This window comes from Hippoglossus stenolepis, chromosome 24, assembly GCF_022539355.2.
Source record: "Hippoglossus stenolepis isolate QCI-W04-F060 chromosome 24, HSTE1.2, whole genome shotgun sequence".
In the NCBI taxonomy this organism is placed as follows: domain Eukaryota; kingdom Metazoa; phylum Chordata; class Actinopteri; order Pleuronectiformes; family Pleuronectidae; genus Hippoglossus; species Hippoglossus stenolepis.
Genome location: NC_061506.1, coordinates 7,810,922 through 7,828,977, shown reverse-complemented (window position 1 = coordinate 7,828,977; position 18,056 = coordinate 7,810,922). Strand labels below are relative to the sequence as shown.

The window sequence follows — 18,056 nt, the reverse complement described above, 5'->3', positions numbered from 1 at the left end:
AAAAGAGCATCAGGAAAAGAGGTGGAGAAGAGCGTAAACAAGAGGAAGAGGCTGAACGAGCTGGAGTACGAGAGACCAAGGGGCGTAAAGTGTGATCACAACACCACACCTTGGACCAGGACTTCCTCAGGATCTGTTGTGGCCCCATGGTCTACCTGGCTCACACGGCCCACGCCCAGCTCGGCGCCCTCTGGCTGAGCTGCGTGGGCTGGACTCTCACGGCCGTGGCGCTCGGACTCATCCAGTGGAGGGTATGGCAGGTGTCTGACAGGGAGTTCATCAGCTCCGGTCTGGCCTGGGTGGGCATCTGGAGGACCTGCTTCAACAGCCACACCCTGGTGTCGCCCGGATTCAAGGTCATGCACTGCAAGTACATCAGCCTGACTGAGGCCTTCACACCACCGGAGATTCAGGCGGGTCAGGTTCTCATGGTGCTGTCCCTGCTGGCGGGGCTTTGTGGGAACGCCGGCGGAGTTTACGCCCTGAGGAACGTCTACTTTGGGATGGGGAAGGACACGCCATTGCGCTTATCCTTCTTCGCCACTGGAGCTCTGTGCTTGTTGGCTGCTGTGATGTCTCTCATCCCTCTGGTGTGGAATCTGACCTCAGTGGTGACCAATCAGACCATCAAGTTCCCCCCTGAGTTCAAAATGCCCCAGGCGCCGCATTCCCAGCATGTGGGGTGCGGCATAGGGGTCGGGATGATGGGAACAATCCTGATGATTGTCTCTGGGATTATTTTCTGTATGTACAAAATACCAGCGAGGCCTCAGCGCGAGATCCAGCCATCTCTAACAGAACAAGTGCACGTGGACAGGTCATCACGTGCACAACCTGTGTCTGACAGTCAGGGGGGGGGGAACAATCCAGCGTTTGAGTCCCACGAACACTTGTGATCAGACCACAGAGGAAGCACATATTGAGATATTCACAGTTTAAAAGGTGGTTTACATTGTGTCTCCAATGGACAAGTTGTGTGTCTCTTGCGCCATAAGCTGAGTTTGTGTTTCAGCAACACTGCAGCTCTTTGATTCCAGTGACTCATCTTCTTTCACGCCCCACAGGAGGATTGAATTGAATGATTCACCTCGTGCCTTGCAAATTAACTTGATGCCTCAAACTGTGACAAAAACCAAAAGCACTTTGGTTGGATGCGGAAAACATCAACTGAAATACCGGCCTAATGTGGCCAGGAAAACACGCCGTGATGTGTTAATATTACAGCCATGAAAGATTCATCAGGGATGCTCTTACGATATTAATCTTTCGCTGCAGTTATATGTTGTTTAAGCTGCTTTAAAGCTTCAGTGATGCATTAAATATTAACGACAGTACAGTCGGTGAGCGATATCAAATGCACATCACAACTTAGGCTGTAAATAATGATTTTATTGTGTCAATGTCCTTCACTTCCTCCTCAGATTACGAAGCTTTTTGCATTATTAAGTTAAACTTTTTTTACTGTATTGATTTTGTTCCATATTTGGACTCAAATAAATGACTGTCTTTAATGTAAAGTGAGTTTAATTTTCTTTGGGCCTCTGAAAACAAAACAAAGGGATATAAATCTTCCATAAATGGACATTTTAATGCTTTTGTTGTGTCTAGAAGACTTAGAACCTGTCGCTGTTTAGTCACCAATCACAAATTGCACTTTAGAACATGAGGTAAAGCTGGACTTCCGAATATTGTATAATGATAAAACATACGACACACTGCAGTTATTTCTTTAAATATTTTATTCAAAAAAAGCAAAAAGCTCATTTCCAGAATTTCAAACCATCTGTATCAATCTTCCTCTAATGATGAACGGTCCCTTCACCTCACGGAGATCAGTGCTATGGCTCAGATCACAGTCCACCCTTACTCAAGAAGGGTTTGGGTGGGGTCTGCTTCACCTGAGCTGCTCACTGATGCACAAGGTAAGAGTACGAAAGGTCCGTTAGGCTGCGAAAACCCAATTGAGGCAATGTTTTACTTTGAAAAGACAGGTTTTCTTTGTGCCACACACACACACCTCCGGGAGATGACGGCAAGGGAAGGATAATTATTTCCTTGTAGAATCCCGGAGGTGCAGTGAAACCGTCATCCACTGCGTCTTTAACCTGACATTTTGAGTGTTTGTGAAGAGTGAAATAACCAGACTGAGAAAAAAACAAGAAAGACATTTTTGTGGTTATTTCCTCCTTCAGGAGTTGAGCATCTCCATCTTGCCACTATCTTTGTTTCCCCATTCACCCTTCTCGCTAATTTCAGTTGACATAAGTTTTGGGGGGCTGCTGATGATCTTAACCCTCTTGAGGAACTTCATACAGTACACAGATTTCAGAGTTTCATCCCAAAAAGAGAAAGAAAAGCTTTAAAAACAAGCGCTGACACCGCAGTTCACTGTTCGTAGATGACTTGTGTGAATATTGGCAAGATTTTCTTCTTGCACAAACTGCTGGAGAACAGAGTTTAAAACACTGTGAATGTCAGGGAGCAAGATATATCCAGAACAGGTTTATATATATATATATATTTCTATATATCTTCACAGAATGGAACCCTCCAATATAAATAAAAAGACGACACTGGAGATACATGTGGCATGTCATTCAAACACACTAATACTGAACACAACATATACAAGTCAAGCACAATTGTCGTTTAAAAAAAATTCTCAAATGTCAATTATAATCAGAATTTTACAATTTCTCCATGGTGCAGTTCTTCATACATGATAGACAGAGGCTGTAAAAGCAAATAACAAACGTTGTGGATTTGAGGATGAGGAGTCCAGCTGTTTATGAGCACGTGTGTCGACAAACCCTCAATCTGCTAAATGCCCTGAATGTAAACGTGTGGAATGGACTGCCTTTTGTACAAATAACCGCATCTTCTAACATCTAACTGGGTGCTTCGAATTCCTCTGTACAAATGAAATGCAAGATGATGTTTTTAAAACCACAACTAGCCATAAAAGGAATACTTAATCCAGAAATTGCCTTTTGTGACGATGTTTGCTCAGTGTCCACGGCTTTGTTTCAGTTCCCTCAAACTATCAAACCCCCAGCAGCGGCTTCGATAGTCTGATATTTGGAACACGATCACCGAGTTTTCAGAGAGACTCTTATAATTTCAAGAAATCATGTTTGGGACCTAAAAATTAAAACAAACCAACACCATCACATTTGTTCATCCTCAGTATAACATATAACTTAAACTTGACCTCGAGTCTTCTGATTTTTTTTAATTCTGAGCAAACGTGATCACGGCCACTTTATTTTCCTTTAAGTCAAAGCCCAGCTGTACAAGTGCACTTGCTGTGTAGTATCATATGACAACAACACTACTCGTCTTACAACTATATGAAGATCACTTTTGGCTGAACTGTTCCTTTAAACGCAGTCTGGTCCTTGATAGGATTACTTGCTTCTGCCGACACCCCCAACAAGACACGATAAAGGAAACAAAAACACACCACAAACAAGATACTATGCTACTGAATGCTATTGCTCGGGTCAACAGCACGAGCATCCCTGCACTTCAGAATAAGAGACCCGATGTCCTTTTCCTCGTCCGCTTACCTCAGTTCATTCACCTTCCTGTCACGCATGGAAGCCCTGATAGAGTCGGTTTTGATCCAGATGGTTTGAAACTGAACAAAAAATACGTACATACATACAAAATAAAATACAAAATCAGAAGAAAAAAGAAAAGAAAAGAAGAAAAAAAAAAAAAAGATTTAGAAATGCGGGGGGTTTAATCATTCCAAAGTCCACCGGTCTGTTCTTGATAAACCTCGATGACGTCCTCGTCCTCCATCCCCAGCTGACCGGAACAGCAGAGGAGAGACATTTTTAGTAACAGAATCAACAACACATGATTTAGATTCTCACGACACTCTTCTTCTAAGTTCTTCTTCTACGTATTCATTTTTCCTAATGACAAAAACCCTTTATTAATAATTTCCCACCAAATTAAAGCATAACAGTAACAGAATTTTAGCACTGTGTCCAAGCTTTGGAAAAAAAACAGCTTTTATCAGTGACAATACCAGCCAACTAAACATTCAGACATTATATTATTGTTTCATTGTTCATATCATGGTTTTATTCTCAAATATTGCAACAACCAATTGTCCACTGATTTACTCCTGCTGCCTGTGTGTCGATACTGTATATATGTGCCATTTTACTCAGCTAAACGATAATCAGATGCTCATGTCAAGAGAAACAAGTTTTACCTCTTTTGGAGTTTGGTTATCTGCGATTCTCTGTCCTTCAAACAGAAACCGTAGCGTGCTTGCTGGGACGCCCTGAAAGAGACAGACAAACTTGTTTGTGATCTATAATTCCAATGCTTTTCTGACATCGTTTGACACAGAAGATCTAACTTTTATCATTCGGTAACAGGCACTGATTTCCCTCTTCCCTCGTACCTGTCTCTGGCTGTAAGACTCCTTCAGCTTTTTTAAATGTGTCGTCATTTTCACCTTAAAGTGGATTTCACTGCTGTCCTGTGGGCGGCGAGAGAAAACAATGATTAGAAGTGGCGGAAGTGCCGGCATGAAGGAACGAGGCCCAAGCTTTCTTTGTTTACTACCAATACATATCAGTACTGTGAGAAAGAAGGAAGCAATGTGCTGCTAGGTAAATATAAGTAGTTAAGAAAAAGGTTAAATATAGAAACACATAATAAAATGATCTGTATCTAATTATATGGCATGATTGTCTGAAGCATTGCTTCTTCTAATCAATGTTGTAAATACTGTTATTTTGTAGTTGATCTCAGTTACACGCGACATCTATAGCACTTCTGTCCGTCCTGGGAGAGGGATCCCTCACATGTGGCTCTCTCTGAGGTTTCTACGTTTTTTCCCCACTGGTAATATGTTTTTTTTGGGTAGTTTTTCCTTACTCTTGTTGAGGGTTAAGGGCGATGCACCTTGTTAAGCCCTATGAGACAAATTGTGATTTATGAATATGGGCTATACAAATAAAACTTAGTTGATTGAGGATGGAACAACAAACAGATTATTGTTGGTTACTTTCAAGAGGCTTTGACATTCCTTATCCATGCACCTCTAGTGTTTTTAATGCACAAGTAAGCAACTATCCCATATATTACTGTAGTACTACATACATATGTTGTAATTACATTGTATAACCCTTATAACAACAGTAACAACAGCCAACACATGACACGTATGACAAAGGGAAACAAATTCTCTCATTAAAAAAAGTATTATAACATGTTTTTTTTACTCAAGTGTTATTTGTGGATGGAGGGACTCTGCATCAACAGCTAACGTCCAATGCTACACATCGCTAGGTTGAGCTCGACGGGTCCCATCCATCCTCCCCGCACCGTTACCCACCTGCCCGATCACTTTTAACTTGATGTACTCCCCGTCCTTCTTGTCCCCACCGTCTTGGCTGGATGGTTTTGTCTCCTTGGGAAGAAAAGAAGACAAAAAAAAAACAACAACAAATAAAGCACGAAGCATTCAAAACGCCACACGCACGCTTCGGGACAGACCCACGGGGGCTGGTTTTTTTAGCGGATTGTGCCGACACGCCGAGACTCGGGCACGTTTACATCTCGGGTTTCCACATGCGAGCGAGGCTTGTTGTTCCCGAGGACGGAACTTTGAACGCGAACAGAGAAAGCCATGCTAGCTGTTCAGCTGAGCCCTGTGGGCCCTGAAGCTACACGGAGCTAACGGCTAAGCGCGTTCGAAAACCACCGCACAGGAGGCAGCCCGCCGCGAAAAATCACGACAACGTCTATTTCTTTCATTTCACAAGGACGGCGAATAGTAAAATACAGTTCAAAGTGTTCATCTCACCGAGTCTGACATGTTTTGCCTGTTTCTGTTCGCCCCTGTGTGTTGTTACAACTGCGTTCACGTTAGCTCCCAGCCGCGGCTCTAGCCCGATGTTGTGAGAAGGCGACATCGACCGGAGGTGACGCCGGAAGAAGGATTCCTTTCAGAATAAGAGTCGCAACTTTCTATTGACAAGAAAGTTGTATTTGCAACAGCAACGTTAAATCTCACAAATTATTTTTTTTAAATGAAGCAGTTAATTAATCTTGCATGCAGGCAAATGTGTACACCTTAGTAAGTGGCATCACAGTTAGTGTGGTTTGATGCAGCGTTGGTTTATTACTACATAATTTGTCCTTGTAAAGACGGTAATTAAAATCAAATCCAATTGGATGGTCGAAATATCACTATTTCAAAGTGTATGAAATATGATCTATAAATCCATAATGACAATATGATTATAAATCATTTAAATGAACACATTTATTAGAATGGCAATTATCTTTGTCTAGTTTAAGATTCTATTGTTTTATTGTTTTTACTTCATAGTGTGCATTTGCTGCTTCTAGTGATCTATTTCATTGCTGCTTGCCCCGTGCTTAGTTTCATTCAATCTCATTTACATCATGTTTTGGAATGACAATAAATCTTCTTCAAATTAATTATATCTTTTTGAATATAGCTAAACAATCATTGAAAATATAGGGCTGTTTTATTCCTGTCTTTGCGAAGGTAATTGAGCTAATGTTGTTTTACTTTATACTTGAATTTAGAGTTTGTCTGCGTGTTAAATGAGCATTTAGTCAGTATTAGTGAAATCAGATGGCGTTCATTGTATTATTAAAGGTTGTAGTTATGGCCCAGCTCATGCAAAAACCTATCACACACGTTTATCTGACAGGATTTGACGAGTGATGCAGGAAATTAATACATTTCATTCACATCAGAAGTTGTGTTTTTGTTGGACTCCTCCAAAGAGGCTGTCAAGCGCTCCAAACTGAAATGGATCATTTCCGGTTGATACCTGTCAACGTAAAGCCCCCCAATTCTACATCGGGTGGGGAAAAACGACCACAAGACATTTCCTGCTTTTATTTTGTCAGCAAAATATCAAAATCTTCCGGTGGGCTTTTGTGTGTCATCCGCCAACTTGACGCGATTGTGGGGGAAACAGCGAGCGAAGCTACCGTCAAAGCAGCGTGTGGAGTAAAACTAAATGGAAGCTGCGCGTTAACTTTGCCCTCTCATCGCGGCGCAGACACCGGGAGGGTTGCTTCGGACACGCCGCCATCTCGTCCGCGCTGCTGCCGGAAGAGATCCGCCGGGGTTCGGCCTGACAGCCGCCGGGCCTCGTCGCCGCGGCCCAGCAGGACTCGAGTGAAGTTGTGAGCGGACTGACAAACTTCTGCTTCCTGCAGCCATCTCTCACCGCAGGGCCCGGGGCTCCCGTCGCCGGCCCTGTGGATGAGGGAGTGAGCACGGACCGCATCGCGCCCAGGTGAGGCCGCACACCGGTCGGCCCACACTTGACATGTGTCCGCGTTTGATTCTCGCTTTCTGCGCGGCCGTGCACTGCGAGAGAGCGAGAGAGAGAGACAGAGGGAGAGCTCCGAATTAGCATTAGCTTAGCTTGTCAACTTCCCTGGCCCTGACAGCTAGCTGTGTACGGAACTCTCGACTAGCCACTTAGCTTCCTCTCTCAGCTCTAGCTTAGCAGCTGACTGTGTTTGGGTCATTTCCGAACGTGCAAAATCATCTGTTGACATCATTGTATCGTGACACGCAAGACTGAATTCGCTAACAACAGTTGTTAAGTCAATCTTAGCTTCCAGGGGCTGCTCAGCTAACGCTAGCAAGTCCATTTAAAGCTAATTATCTACCAAAGCAGGCCATAACAGTGGCAGTGTTGTTGGTGTCAACTTTGCAGCGATCGGCCCCAAAACGGTGTTTTGCAGAGGATGCACCATTAGCCGCACGACAGGGAAAGTGCTAAGCTAATGTTGATGTTGCAGCCTGCTCTCACCAGCGTGGTGGAATAGTCCGATTTGACGTCGGCTGCAGACAGTGATCGATCAGCAATATCCAATCAGCTCCTCATCAGCAGAGGCCATCTTGACCGTCCAGACTTAAATATCCAGACCCACCGCACTGTCAGTAGTGTTGAATGGTATCTGCACCACCTCACAGCAACAACCAACATTTAACAATGACAGCTAGTGGTGGTGATTGTGCAGGAGAAATGCTGGGGGGTATATTTATGCCTAATTCTTATGATATCCCACACAATGTTATGCTAATGGCTGCAACTAAGGATCATTTAATCATCACATAAGAATGGATTGTCTTTATCCATGTGTGTGGTACTCTGTCTGCCCCCCTTCACCTCAGAGGAAGTTATTGTACTTTTTACTCCAGTTTCAAGGGGATTACTTGGTCAATTGAAATACAACGTGCAACTATTTGGACGATAGATTATTCCCTCTTTTCATATTTCAAGCAAAAATAGCCGATATTCTTAGATTTCATCCTGATAACATTTCCTGTTAATGTGCAAGAAATCCAAGATGTCATTTGAAGACGCCACATTCATCCAAAGTTGTAGTGACAGGCACTTTTTCATGTTTCATAAACCAAATGATCAACAAATCATTCATAAAGATAATCAGCAAATTAGTGAATAATGAATATAGGGACCCGCAGCCCGACTTTTCCCCCCACATCCATCTGGGTGTTTTGATTGCTCCTTACTTAGCATATTACGATTTTGATTTCCAGATCCATGTCTGAAATGTGATATATATTTAAAAATCATATTTCCCTACAGTTTATGGGTTTTAAATTTGTTCTGTTCTGCAGTGGCCAGCTACATCATCACGCTGCTCGTGCATGACTGCATCAATAATAATAACCAATTTATATACACCGTTGCTTTTTTGCAATACACTCTCTGTTTACTAGCCCCATAAAGCTGGAACTAATTGTCTAATGTCATTTGTATAAATAGTTGGGACAAAGTATTAGAAAACATAGAAGCAACACTTTACAGTACTAAGCAAAACAAATTCTCAAACCACACGATGAAGTATTGTCTCCCAAATAAATTCAGAAATGCCTTATACTTTTACACAAACATTAATATCCTCAGTTATTGTGGTTCTCAGCCCTCAGACACATCTTACCCATGCAGTCGAGAGGTTTTCTGGCTCCGCTCACTGTTTACAGACGGGTCCGTCAGCAGCTTCAGGCTCTAACTTGTGTCCCACTCATCTGCACGTCAAGATTTATGTTGTTCTTTTGCTGTTTCAGGAGAAAGGAATCCCTTTGATGGGAGAATCCTCTTTCCTGGCCTCCTGGGTTAATCGCTGTGCCATGATGATGGGTATGTGTGTGCGTGTTTTCAAGATTGTGTTACTGTCTGGCAGGAGGCCAGGATTTTGTCTTTTGTCAAACTCACAACCAAAGGAATGTTTTTTTTTTTTTTCTCTCTCTCTCTCTGAACAATGTCTCTTTGACACCTTTATATTACAATAAACCTTTGTGTGATGTGCTCCTCTGCAAGTGGTATGACATGTTCAAACTGCAGGTCTGGAAACACAGATAAAAAGTATGTGTACAGTGTGTATAGTAAGTGTATTTTAGGATTTGAAAATGTGAAAAAAAGAGCTGTGGAAAGTATTGTGCACTTCAACTGATGCATTGCAAAACATAGTTGATTCACAGTAATGTTTGTCGTCTTGCCGTCACTCAGATGAGCAGGAGGCGCTGAACTCAATCATGCAGGACTTGGCCGAACTGCACCGCTCTAGCCGTCCTGCCATGTTCCTGTCGGACCTGGGCAAACCCAAAGCCTCCTCGCCCAAGAACCAGGTAGCCTCAGAAGCACAATGTCGGGCAAAAATCTTAATATGAAATGGGTATAATGTTGCAACAGCAAAGCAATACAATGAAAGAGACCAGTAAAGAAACCAATGTGCACTGGATCTTAGTTGCGTTGACACTATTTTGTAATCGGTGATGGGTTTTAATAATTACTTGATATGATATCAGTGAAAGGATTAATTTGTCCCCCTGCGGTGTGTAATGCTCTGTTTTCATCTCTTGACACGCTCGTCGTCTTTTGCTGAACTGTCTGTGGCAGAACGATGTCAGAGTGAAGTTCGAGTTCAAAGGGGAGAAGAGGTGAGACTTTGATGTTGCTCAAGTCTCTGAAATCAGCAGTGGAGATCTGTAGCCGTGCCCTCCCGACCTCTGACCTCCTGATCTTTTCTTGTCCGTAGGATTTTGCAGTTTCCTCGCCCTGTCCAGCTGGACGACCTGAGGTCTAAAGCCAAAGTGGCTTTCGGTCAGATGATGGACCTTCACTACACCAATAATGAGGTACAAAGCTGCACATTTAAAATTATTGATATTGAATGAAATGTATAAGATATATACACCAAATTTGTGTTTCTCTCTCTTTTTGCAGCTGGTGATTCCACTGACGACTCAGGATGACCTGGACAAGGCCGTGGAGCTGCTGGATCGCAGCGTTCACATGAAGAGCCTGAAGATCCTCCTGGTGCTGCAGATGTCCTCTCAGGTCAGCAGCTCTCACATCCAAGGAATAGCCCAAGTTTTATTATTGGGCACAATTTACTCTTGCACAGAAGTACTGGTGATAAGAAAAGGTTTGTTTTCTGGTTGAATGGTTTTATTCTGCTATAGTGACCGTACAAGGCAGAATTTAATGATTTTCAAGGGCATTTTTAGTCTGATCAACCACTACAAAATATAGCTAGCTGATGATGTTAGATTATATGTAGCCTTAGTAAAGTGTCAAAGTTATTGTGCAGATTCAGAATTTTTCAGGAAAACTGCATCTTTCTGCATTTTTGTCTGTCTTTTAGGAAAGTAATTTCAGGAAATATTTATGCTATTGAGATCTATGAGTTGTTGCAGATTATAAGAGTTTTTATTTCTCTCTCATAAGAGCTGGACATGTGTGTGTAGGATTGTTTGGCCTTGGTGGAGATAAGTGTTTTTCTAGTGCCATTCAAATTTGATTTATTTAACAACGTCACAGCTGCTTTATTTTTTCTGTGTATCAAAGAATAGTACAAATAAAGTAAATAGAGCAAGTCATTTAAAACCTTTTTTTGCACTATTCCCCCCTTCTTCTTTATTTTTAAATAGATCTATGAGAAAATGTCTCGGCATGGGAAGAATTTGAGTTGTCCCCTGACTCTTCTTGCAGTGTCGTAATGATTAAAAAAGCTGTTTTTGTTGTCCTGTTCTGTTTTGTTAAAAGCCTTTTTTGTGTCACTGTTTCTCTAGAACTCTTCCTCTAACATGGACCTCTTGCCGTCACACGAGGAGCTGGACAACACAGGAATCAGGGCGGCCGACAAGAAGAGTATGCTGGCGTTAATAGGTGAAACTATCCAGAATTCTTTTTAAATGGAGAGGAAGAGACAATAAACATACTCAAATATATTCAAAAACTAAATATCCAACAAAAAATTCAGGTTTTTAGTTTTCCTGTTTGCTACCAGTGTGATTCACACAAGCAGTATGCAAGTATGCAGCACAAATATTTATTAATATGGTTCCCACTCCCCCAAACAACCTCAGGCTCCCATTCGACGGATCGCAGCTCTCCTCCTCCAGGATACATTCCCGACGCTCTCCAGCAGGTGGCGAGAAACGGCTCCTTCACCAGCATCAACAGCGAGGGAGAGTTCATTCCTGAGAGCATGGACCAGGTACCTCCACTCAGAAATTTGAACTTAAGGGTCATCAGTCGGTCTGCTAAACTGATTCTTAAGTACAGTGCACTGAAGAGGATGTACCGACTGATGCAAGTGTCTTGTTCTTTGTTGTCTCCAGATGTTGGACCCACTGTCCATGAGCAGTCCAGAGAACTCGGCCTCTGGGAGTTGTCCCTCTTTAGACAGCCCACTGGACAGGTCAGGAACTCGGTGTTTTAATTATAGAACAATGCACTTAAGGAATCAGATACCAGGACTACTGTTGTTTATGAATCCTCTTTAATAATTAAGGATCAGAGTCTTTTAATATTAAATATCTGGAGATACTCACGACCTATATCTTCCCGCATAATAAAGCCCTGAAATGCACTCAAGTAAATCACACTCACGTTAAAATGTTTGTAATTTCACACTGTAAATAATTAAAGGTTCGAGTTTTGTGTGTCGTTGTGTCTTCATGCAGCGACTACCCAAAGTCCAGGATGCCCAGAGCGCAGAGCTACCCAGACAACCACCAGGACTATCCAGGTACATGTGTGCATGGGTGTGTTTGCAGAACAGTCAAGAATAGTGCGACTGTTGTTGTAGGTTGGATGTCACTTCTCCTCATCGCCACCCTCTTCTTTGTCTGCAGAGTACGACATCCCAGTGTTTGAGAAGGTGGGGAAAGGGGGAACATATCCTCGGCGATATGGCATTCCCTTTGGCCTGCAAGACTACAGTGATGGTGGGCAAGTTTTCTCTTTGACCCTAAAAGATATTGATTCTTAATTATTTAGAGAACATTCATAACCCCTTCCTCTGCTTGGCAGGGAGGAAGACCTTCCCCCGGGCTCGGCGAACACAGGTTCACGGCTTCCGCTCGCCTGTCAGCTTTAGTCCAACCGAGCAGTCGCCCAGCACCAGCAGCGGCAGCAGCGTCTTCACACCCGACCTGGAAGAGGTCCCGGGACCCACCAGAAGGCCACGGAGGGGCAGCGACATTGAGTCCAACCCCAATCTGACGACCGCTCCCACCCTCTCCGTCATGGACATCAGTCCACCCAGCCGCTGTGAGTCCCCACGCTGTTTTCATCTGCCAAAGCAAAGAGGTGCACAAGGGATCTCGTCTATTTCTTTTTTTGATGTGATTTAAGCATATCTGATATTTGCCCTCAGCCCCACGTGCTCCAACCAACTGGAGGCTGGGAAAGCTTCTTGGTCAGGGTGCCTTCGGACGGGTTTTCCTCTGTTATGATGCGGATACCGGACGGGAATTGGCAGTCAAACAAGTCCAGTTTGACCCGGAGAGTCCGGAGACCAGCAAGGTAAGAATCCAGAAACGCGTGTTGATTATTGGTTCAATTTACACTGTATCCATAATATAACACCCTATACGTTTATATGGTATTGTAGTTGGGGAATAACGACAGCATGGCATGAAGAGATGATTGTGTTTTTTCCCTCCCTCCTATAGGAGGTGAGCGCGCTGGAGTGTGAAATCCAGCTTCTGAAGAACTTGTGCCATGAGCGGATTGTCCAGTACTACGGCTGTCTGCGAGACACGATGGAGCGAACGCTCTCCATTTTCATGGAGTACATGCCTGGCGTGAGTGCTCAGTTACACATTTACTTTGCTAACGCTAAAAGAAAATGGCACAAACAAGAAAAGCACGATATTTACTGGCTTACATTTTTCATTTCTGCGGTTGTCAGGGCTCCATTAAGGACCAGTTGAAGTCGTACGGAGCACTGACGGAAAATGTGACACGCCGCTACACCCGGCAGATCCTGGAAGGCGTTTCTTACCTGCACAGCAACATGATCGTCCACAGGGACATCAAAGGTGAGGTGGACTATTTTATTTGAGGGGTTTTAAAGGCAGAGGTGTTGTTCTGGCCACAGCTACAAAAGCAGGCTGATATGTTTGACTTCTCTTTGTTCAGGAGCAAATATCCTTCGTGACTCTGTGGGTAACGTGAAGCTGGGAGACTTCGGTGCCAGCCGGCGGCTACAGACTATCTGTCTGTCAGGAACAGGCATCAAGTCAGTGACAGGCACCCCCTACTGGATGAGCCCGGAAGTGATCAGTGGAGAGGGCTACGGCAGGAAGGCTGACATCTGGTGAGACCACACACACATTGATGCTTAAATGCATTTCCAGGTTTATCCAAAACCGTTCTCAACAATTTGCAATAGCCATGATGAATATAGTAGCGTTTTGCTGTGTGAAACGATTTCAGAACCCAAATTCAGAACTGCCTTGCCAAATATAACATTTGCATAAGAAATCCACTTTTTCCCAGCTGTAATATGTTGTTATACTCAAAATAAGATACCTTTCACCCCATTAAGAAAAGAAAATCTCGAACTGCGTCTTGATTTGAACACTTATTTTGCCCTCAGGAGTGTTGGCTGCACCGTCGTGGAGATGCTGACCCAACGACCCCCGTGGGCAGAGTTTGAGGCCATGGCCGCCATCTTTAAGATTGCCACCCAGCCGACAAACCCAGTTCTCCCCGCCCACGTGTCGGACCACTGCCGGGAGTTTCTCAAACGGATCTTTGTAGAGACCAAGCAGCGCCCGTCTGCTGATGAGCTATTGAGGCACATCTTTGTACATTAACCCAACCCCTGAACCTTTAATCCCCCGCCCACCTGCCGAACTGCCAGATACGGCCTTACCTGATGGGGTGTCCCTACCTCTGACCCCATTCCCTCCATCTCCAAGCTGAAACCACATTGGACCAGGAAGAACCGGCTGGAAGAAGGTGGGGTGCGCAGGCGGAGGGTGGTACCTACCTGATCCTCCTGTCTCTGTTTGTATGAGACTGCCATTGAGGACATGAATTTTTATTTTATTTTTCTCTGCAAGTTGCACCTTAATTTGTCAAAAGTGGAGGCTTTGAGCACTTCCTCCTGAAGAGATGAAAAACAAATATTTGAAAAAAAATGTCTTCTTTTTTATGTTTTTACGGTAACTCTCTTTTGGAGTGGGATAGTGTCAGTGTTGTGGACCTACAGGAGGCGGCGCCTGACTCTCGAGAGGCTCTGCTGCCCCATGTTGCTGACCTGACCCCAGAATGTAGTCTCCTGCCAAAACCCGGAGCGATGGTGTTGACCTGGGCCCGCTGCTATAGACGAAACAAAACCCCCCCCGATTGCGGAGAACACTCCCCTTAACGGTTTCCACTCACTTTCCGGTCTGGTCCGCGCTCTCAGATGAAATGTTTTGTCTCTGCTTTATTGTCTGCAAACTACCTTCCCTCGACCCTTTCCCCCGTCTTCGTTCTTTGCCGTGTGCCTTTTCTGTTTTTAAACGCAGTGTAGGAATGAGTCTTTTGGAGATTTTGGATAATCTCATTTGTTTTTAGGCGCTATAGTTCTGTGTTTTTTGTTTTTTTTGCCCCCTTGGATAAACTGCCTTCGCACGGTTAGCACAAATCTAGCTGATCTCAGTTCAGCCGTAATATCCGTTTTTGCCTTTTCTGTCACAGATTCCTGGTAATAAGTGGGGATTTATTTTGCCAACTAACCAAATTCCCAAACCAACTTGTGCTCAGACAAGGATCGGTACTTCTGCTTCAGTTGTTAAAAGACAGGAACAGTATCCAGATTATTCTCCTCAAATGTTTTCTCCTCTGCTTCTCAAAGAATTCATTGGTTGAACTCAGGGCAGAATTAGAATTTTGGACAACCTAGACATTTATTTAAGTAAATCTGGGCTCTAGGAAAGTGTGTTAGGCTTATCAAGTAGTCAATCATCCGAGAAGGTAAGAGTCGGATTAATTAAAAATGATTTCCAGTTTCATCTCTAGCATATCTGCGAAAAAAGGAAGCAACTAACCCCAAAAGTGTGACCTTTTGGGGGAGAAAATGTAGTTTTGAAATGGACACGAGTCAAGCGGTACTTATTGTGGGATATCTGTGGTCGTGCTCCGACAGACCACTTGCTTAGTACTGCAACACGAGGAGCATTTGAAGAGTGTTGATGTAGTTTTACAAGGCAAGAAGCTCGCAGTTGATTAGCCAGAGGGTCTGGCTGCATGACGCTGTCTCGCTGTTGCCGGTTTTTATCTCTCAAGAGAAATTAAGTGTACGACGTGAAGCGCGGACATTTCTCGCTGTCTTACAAGCTGCTTGACATTTCACCAACCGGTACATTCACAGTTAAAATGTCTCTTCACGCTCCACTGCTGCAATCGGTACCTTTTAACACTCTGCAGCCAAGGCATCCCTGTGCCATATCAGAGCATCGTCATTGTGTTGTGTTTTGTATTTTACATTTTTGGGCCTTAAACATGCACTCCCATAGAAGAGATTCCCACTCGCAGCGTTTCCTGTGCGAAACAGTCAGCGACGCGCTCTTATGTTGTCGCCGAATCAAACGTGTCAAAGTTGACTCTTCACTGTAGCCAAACCGCAAACACTCCGTTCAACGTGCGTCCTGCTCAGTTTCCTCTCGGGCTGAGTTGTGAAGGACACAACTATGCACCAGTAAACTGTAAAGTCACTGTCCACACGGTGTCCCCGGGATTAAATCCGTTTTCTACAACCAGTAACTTGCAGGCAGCTCTGTCTGCAACCTAAAGACTCAGTTTAAGAGGATTTATCATTGACTTCCTTTATTCCTGTAAAAAAATTGAAGCTGGCAACATGACAAGCTTCCTTAACCTCCCAGCTTGCACTCTGCAACCTGCTTATTTCTCCAAAATCTTTGGAGACCTAAGAACACGAAGCATTCTGACATTCCTGTCCATTTCCACAAGAGTCAGCGTGGCCCTGTGCATTTGCAGATGTTGTGTTTTCCTGCAGTGTCCACTAGTAATAACTAAGGAGCCATATTTTTACTGATAACACCTTTTTAAAGGCAGATAGGAACCAGGTGCTTTTGCTTGTGTTTGCTCATCAAGTCTTGAAGGCAAACACTCAATGATTTTCCCCTGAAGACGCTTATACTCTTTTTGTTGGTTTGTGGTACATTTTCTGCTACAGTTGTGCGTCTATGACCAGCCGATTGATTTTTTTTTTCATGCCCAAGAAACTGAAACAGACGCCTCTTTCACTCATATGCATTTTCAAAAACGGTACCAAAATAAAGCCCCAGAAAAAAGAAAAACTCATGTTTCCAAGATTTGCGAATCCGCCCGAGTTTGAGGCAACGTACAGTTAAAACTGTCAGGTACAGGGGGAGATTTTTAATTGCCGCCAGCACTGGTAAACCTGGAGACGCACTACCATTATGCACTTATCGATTATTCACTGATGCTTTTACACGATTCCTCATCGGCTGTTGCTCGTGCAGCTCGGTTCAGCGACCTTTTTTTCTTTTGCACATTTTAAAGACTATTTTTTTAATTTTTACACGAGTGCGAGTGTGAGCGTGTGTGTCTGCGTGTCAATGGTTCCGTTTGCGATGACTTGTACATGAATGTAATGTCTCCTCTTACCGTCAGATGGCCTCGTTCACCACAGTGAATTAACTCTTTGGTATCAGTATTTGTCACCTGCAAACACCAAGATAAACCTGTAGTTCTCTCTTTAGTGTCTAAAGCCACTGCTGCCACTCCTCTGTGTGTGTGTGTGTGTATGTATGAGTGCGATTTGTGTGTGCGCGATTTGTGTGTGCGAGCGTGAGTTTGTTAACGTGCATTTACTGCAATTTGTGCTCATTGGACACTGCGCCCGAAATGCCTCGAGCATTCTAACTGTAGGGGGGTGAGATCATTGAAATAATATTGAAAATGAAATAAAAAATAATGTACAAAGGTGTAAAATAAAATGTACCCTTTTTTTTTTCTTTTTTTTTTAAGAAAAGTACACTTATATCCCACATGTTTGGTCTCTGTGTATTGTAAAAGAAGCCATGTTTATAATTCTAATTGGTTTGTGACCAATACGCCTGTTTATATCAGATCTGTATATCAGTGGTACGCATAATTTTTTAATATATATTTTTTATTTTACCTTTTTTTTAAATGGGAGATTTTATGCATGGTTGGGTCCTGAGAGACGCAGCGGTGCCGTTAAATGGTTGCTGTATTTTGGCAAAATTCTGGAGTATTGCCACAGCTCTGTGTTCATAATTATAACAATTATGATGATGAAAACAATAAAAAAAAATATTTATTTCACATCTGGCTGGTTGCATTTTTACTCCGTGAAAGCCCAGCCTGCCTGGGCCTCTGTTTGAAGTGTGTTTTCAGAATTCTCAAAGACAAGGTCTGATATCCTGAATATAATGTTAGTAATAATAATATCTTTATTTATATAGCACCTTTTAAAACACAGTTACAAGCTGCAAGTGTAAGAACAAGATCAAATAAGAACTAAATGATTTAAATAGACGATAAGATCAGAACTAGGAGAAAACCCACGTATAAAAATGTGGCGGCCTCCATAGAGAGTATATAAAGTATTTAAATACAAAGGGCCCATTCTAGGGTAGCGAAAACAACAATTTGTACGATTTAGGTGATCACACAAGTGAAAACATTACCAGGATTATTTTATATTCA

General features: G+C 43.2%; 3 protein-coding genes across 3 annotated transcripts; 2 read left to right on the top strand and 1 right to left on the bottom strand.

Moving 5' to 3' along the window:
* Positions 1–844, top strand: LOC118103323 (claudin-34-like). The gene is made up of 2 exons (XM_047339216.1): positions 1–706; positions 757–844. Exons 1-2 carry the CDS (start codon positions 147–149, stop codon positions 842–844), a joined length of 648 nt encoding a protein of 215 aa, XP_047195172.1. The 5' UTR covers positions 1–146.
* An 877-nt stretch (positions 845–1,721) lies between these two features.
* Positions 1,722–5,984, bottom strand: sumo1 (small ubiquitin like modifier 1). Its single transcript, XM_035150133.2, has 5 exons — positions 5,834–5,984; positions 5,363–5,437; positions 4,424–4,501; positions 4,229–4,300; positions 1,722–3,813 (listed from the first exon to the last, which is right to left on the bottom strand). Exons 1-5 carry the CDS (start codon positions 5,843–5,845, stop codon positions 3,745–3,747), a joined length of 306 nt encoding a protein of 101 aa, XP_035006024.1. The 5' UTR covers positions 5,846–5,984; the 3' UTR covers positions 1,722–3,744.
* Positions 5,985–6,928: 944 nt separating this feature from the next.
* On the top strand, positions 6,929–17,672 carry map3k2 (mitogen-activated protein kinase kinase kinase 2). Its single transcript, XM_035150130.2, has 17 exons — positions 6,929–7,310; positions 9,119–9,191; positions 9,561–9,679; positions 9,951–9,991; positions 10,090–10,189; positions 10,278–10,391; positions 11,126–11,222; positions 11,423–11,553; positions 11,678–11,757; positions 12,023–12,087; positions 12,194–12,286; positions 12,372–12,611; positions 12,718–12,866; positions 13,016–13,147; positions 13,255–13,384; positions 13,485–13,662; positions 13,945–17,672. The coding sequence occupies exons 2-17, from the start codon at positions 9,137–9,139 to the stop codon at positions 14,162–14,164; spliced, it is 1,944 nt and encodes a 647-aa protein (XP_035006021.1). The 5' UTR covers positions 6,929–7,310; positions 9,119–9,136; the 3' UTR covers positions 14,165–17,672.
* The last annotated feature ends 384 nt before the right edge of the window (positions 17,673–18,056 follow it).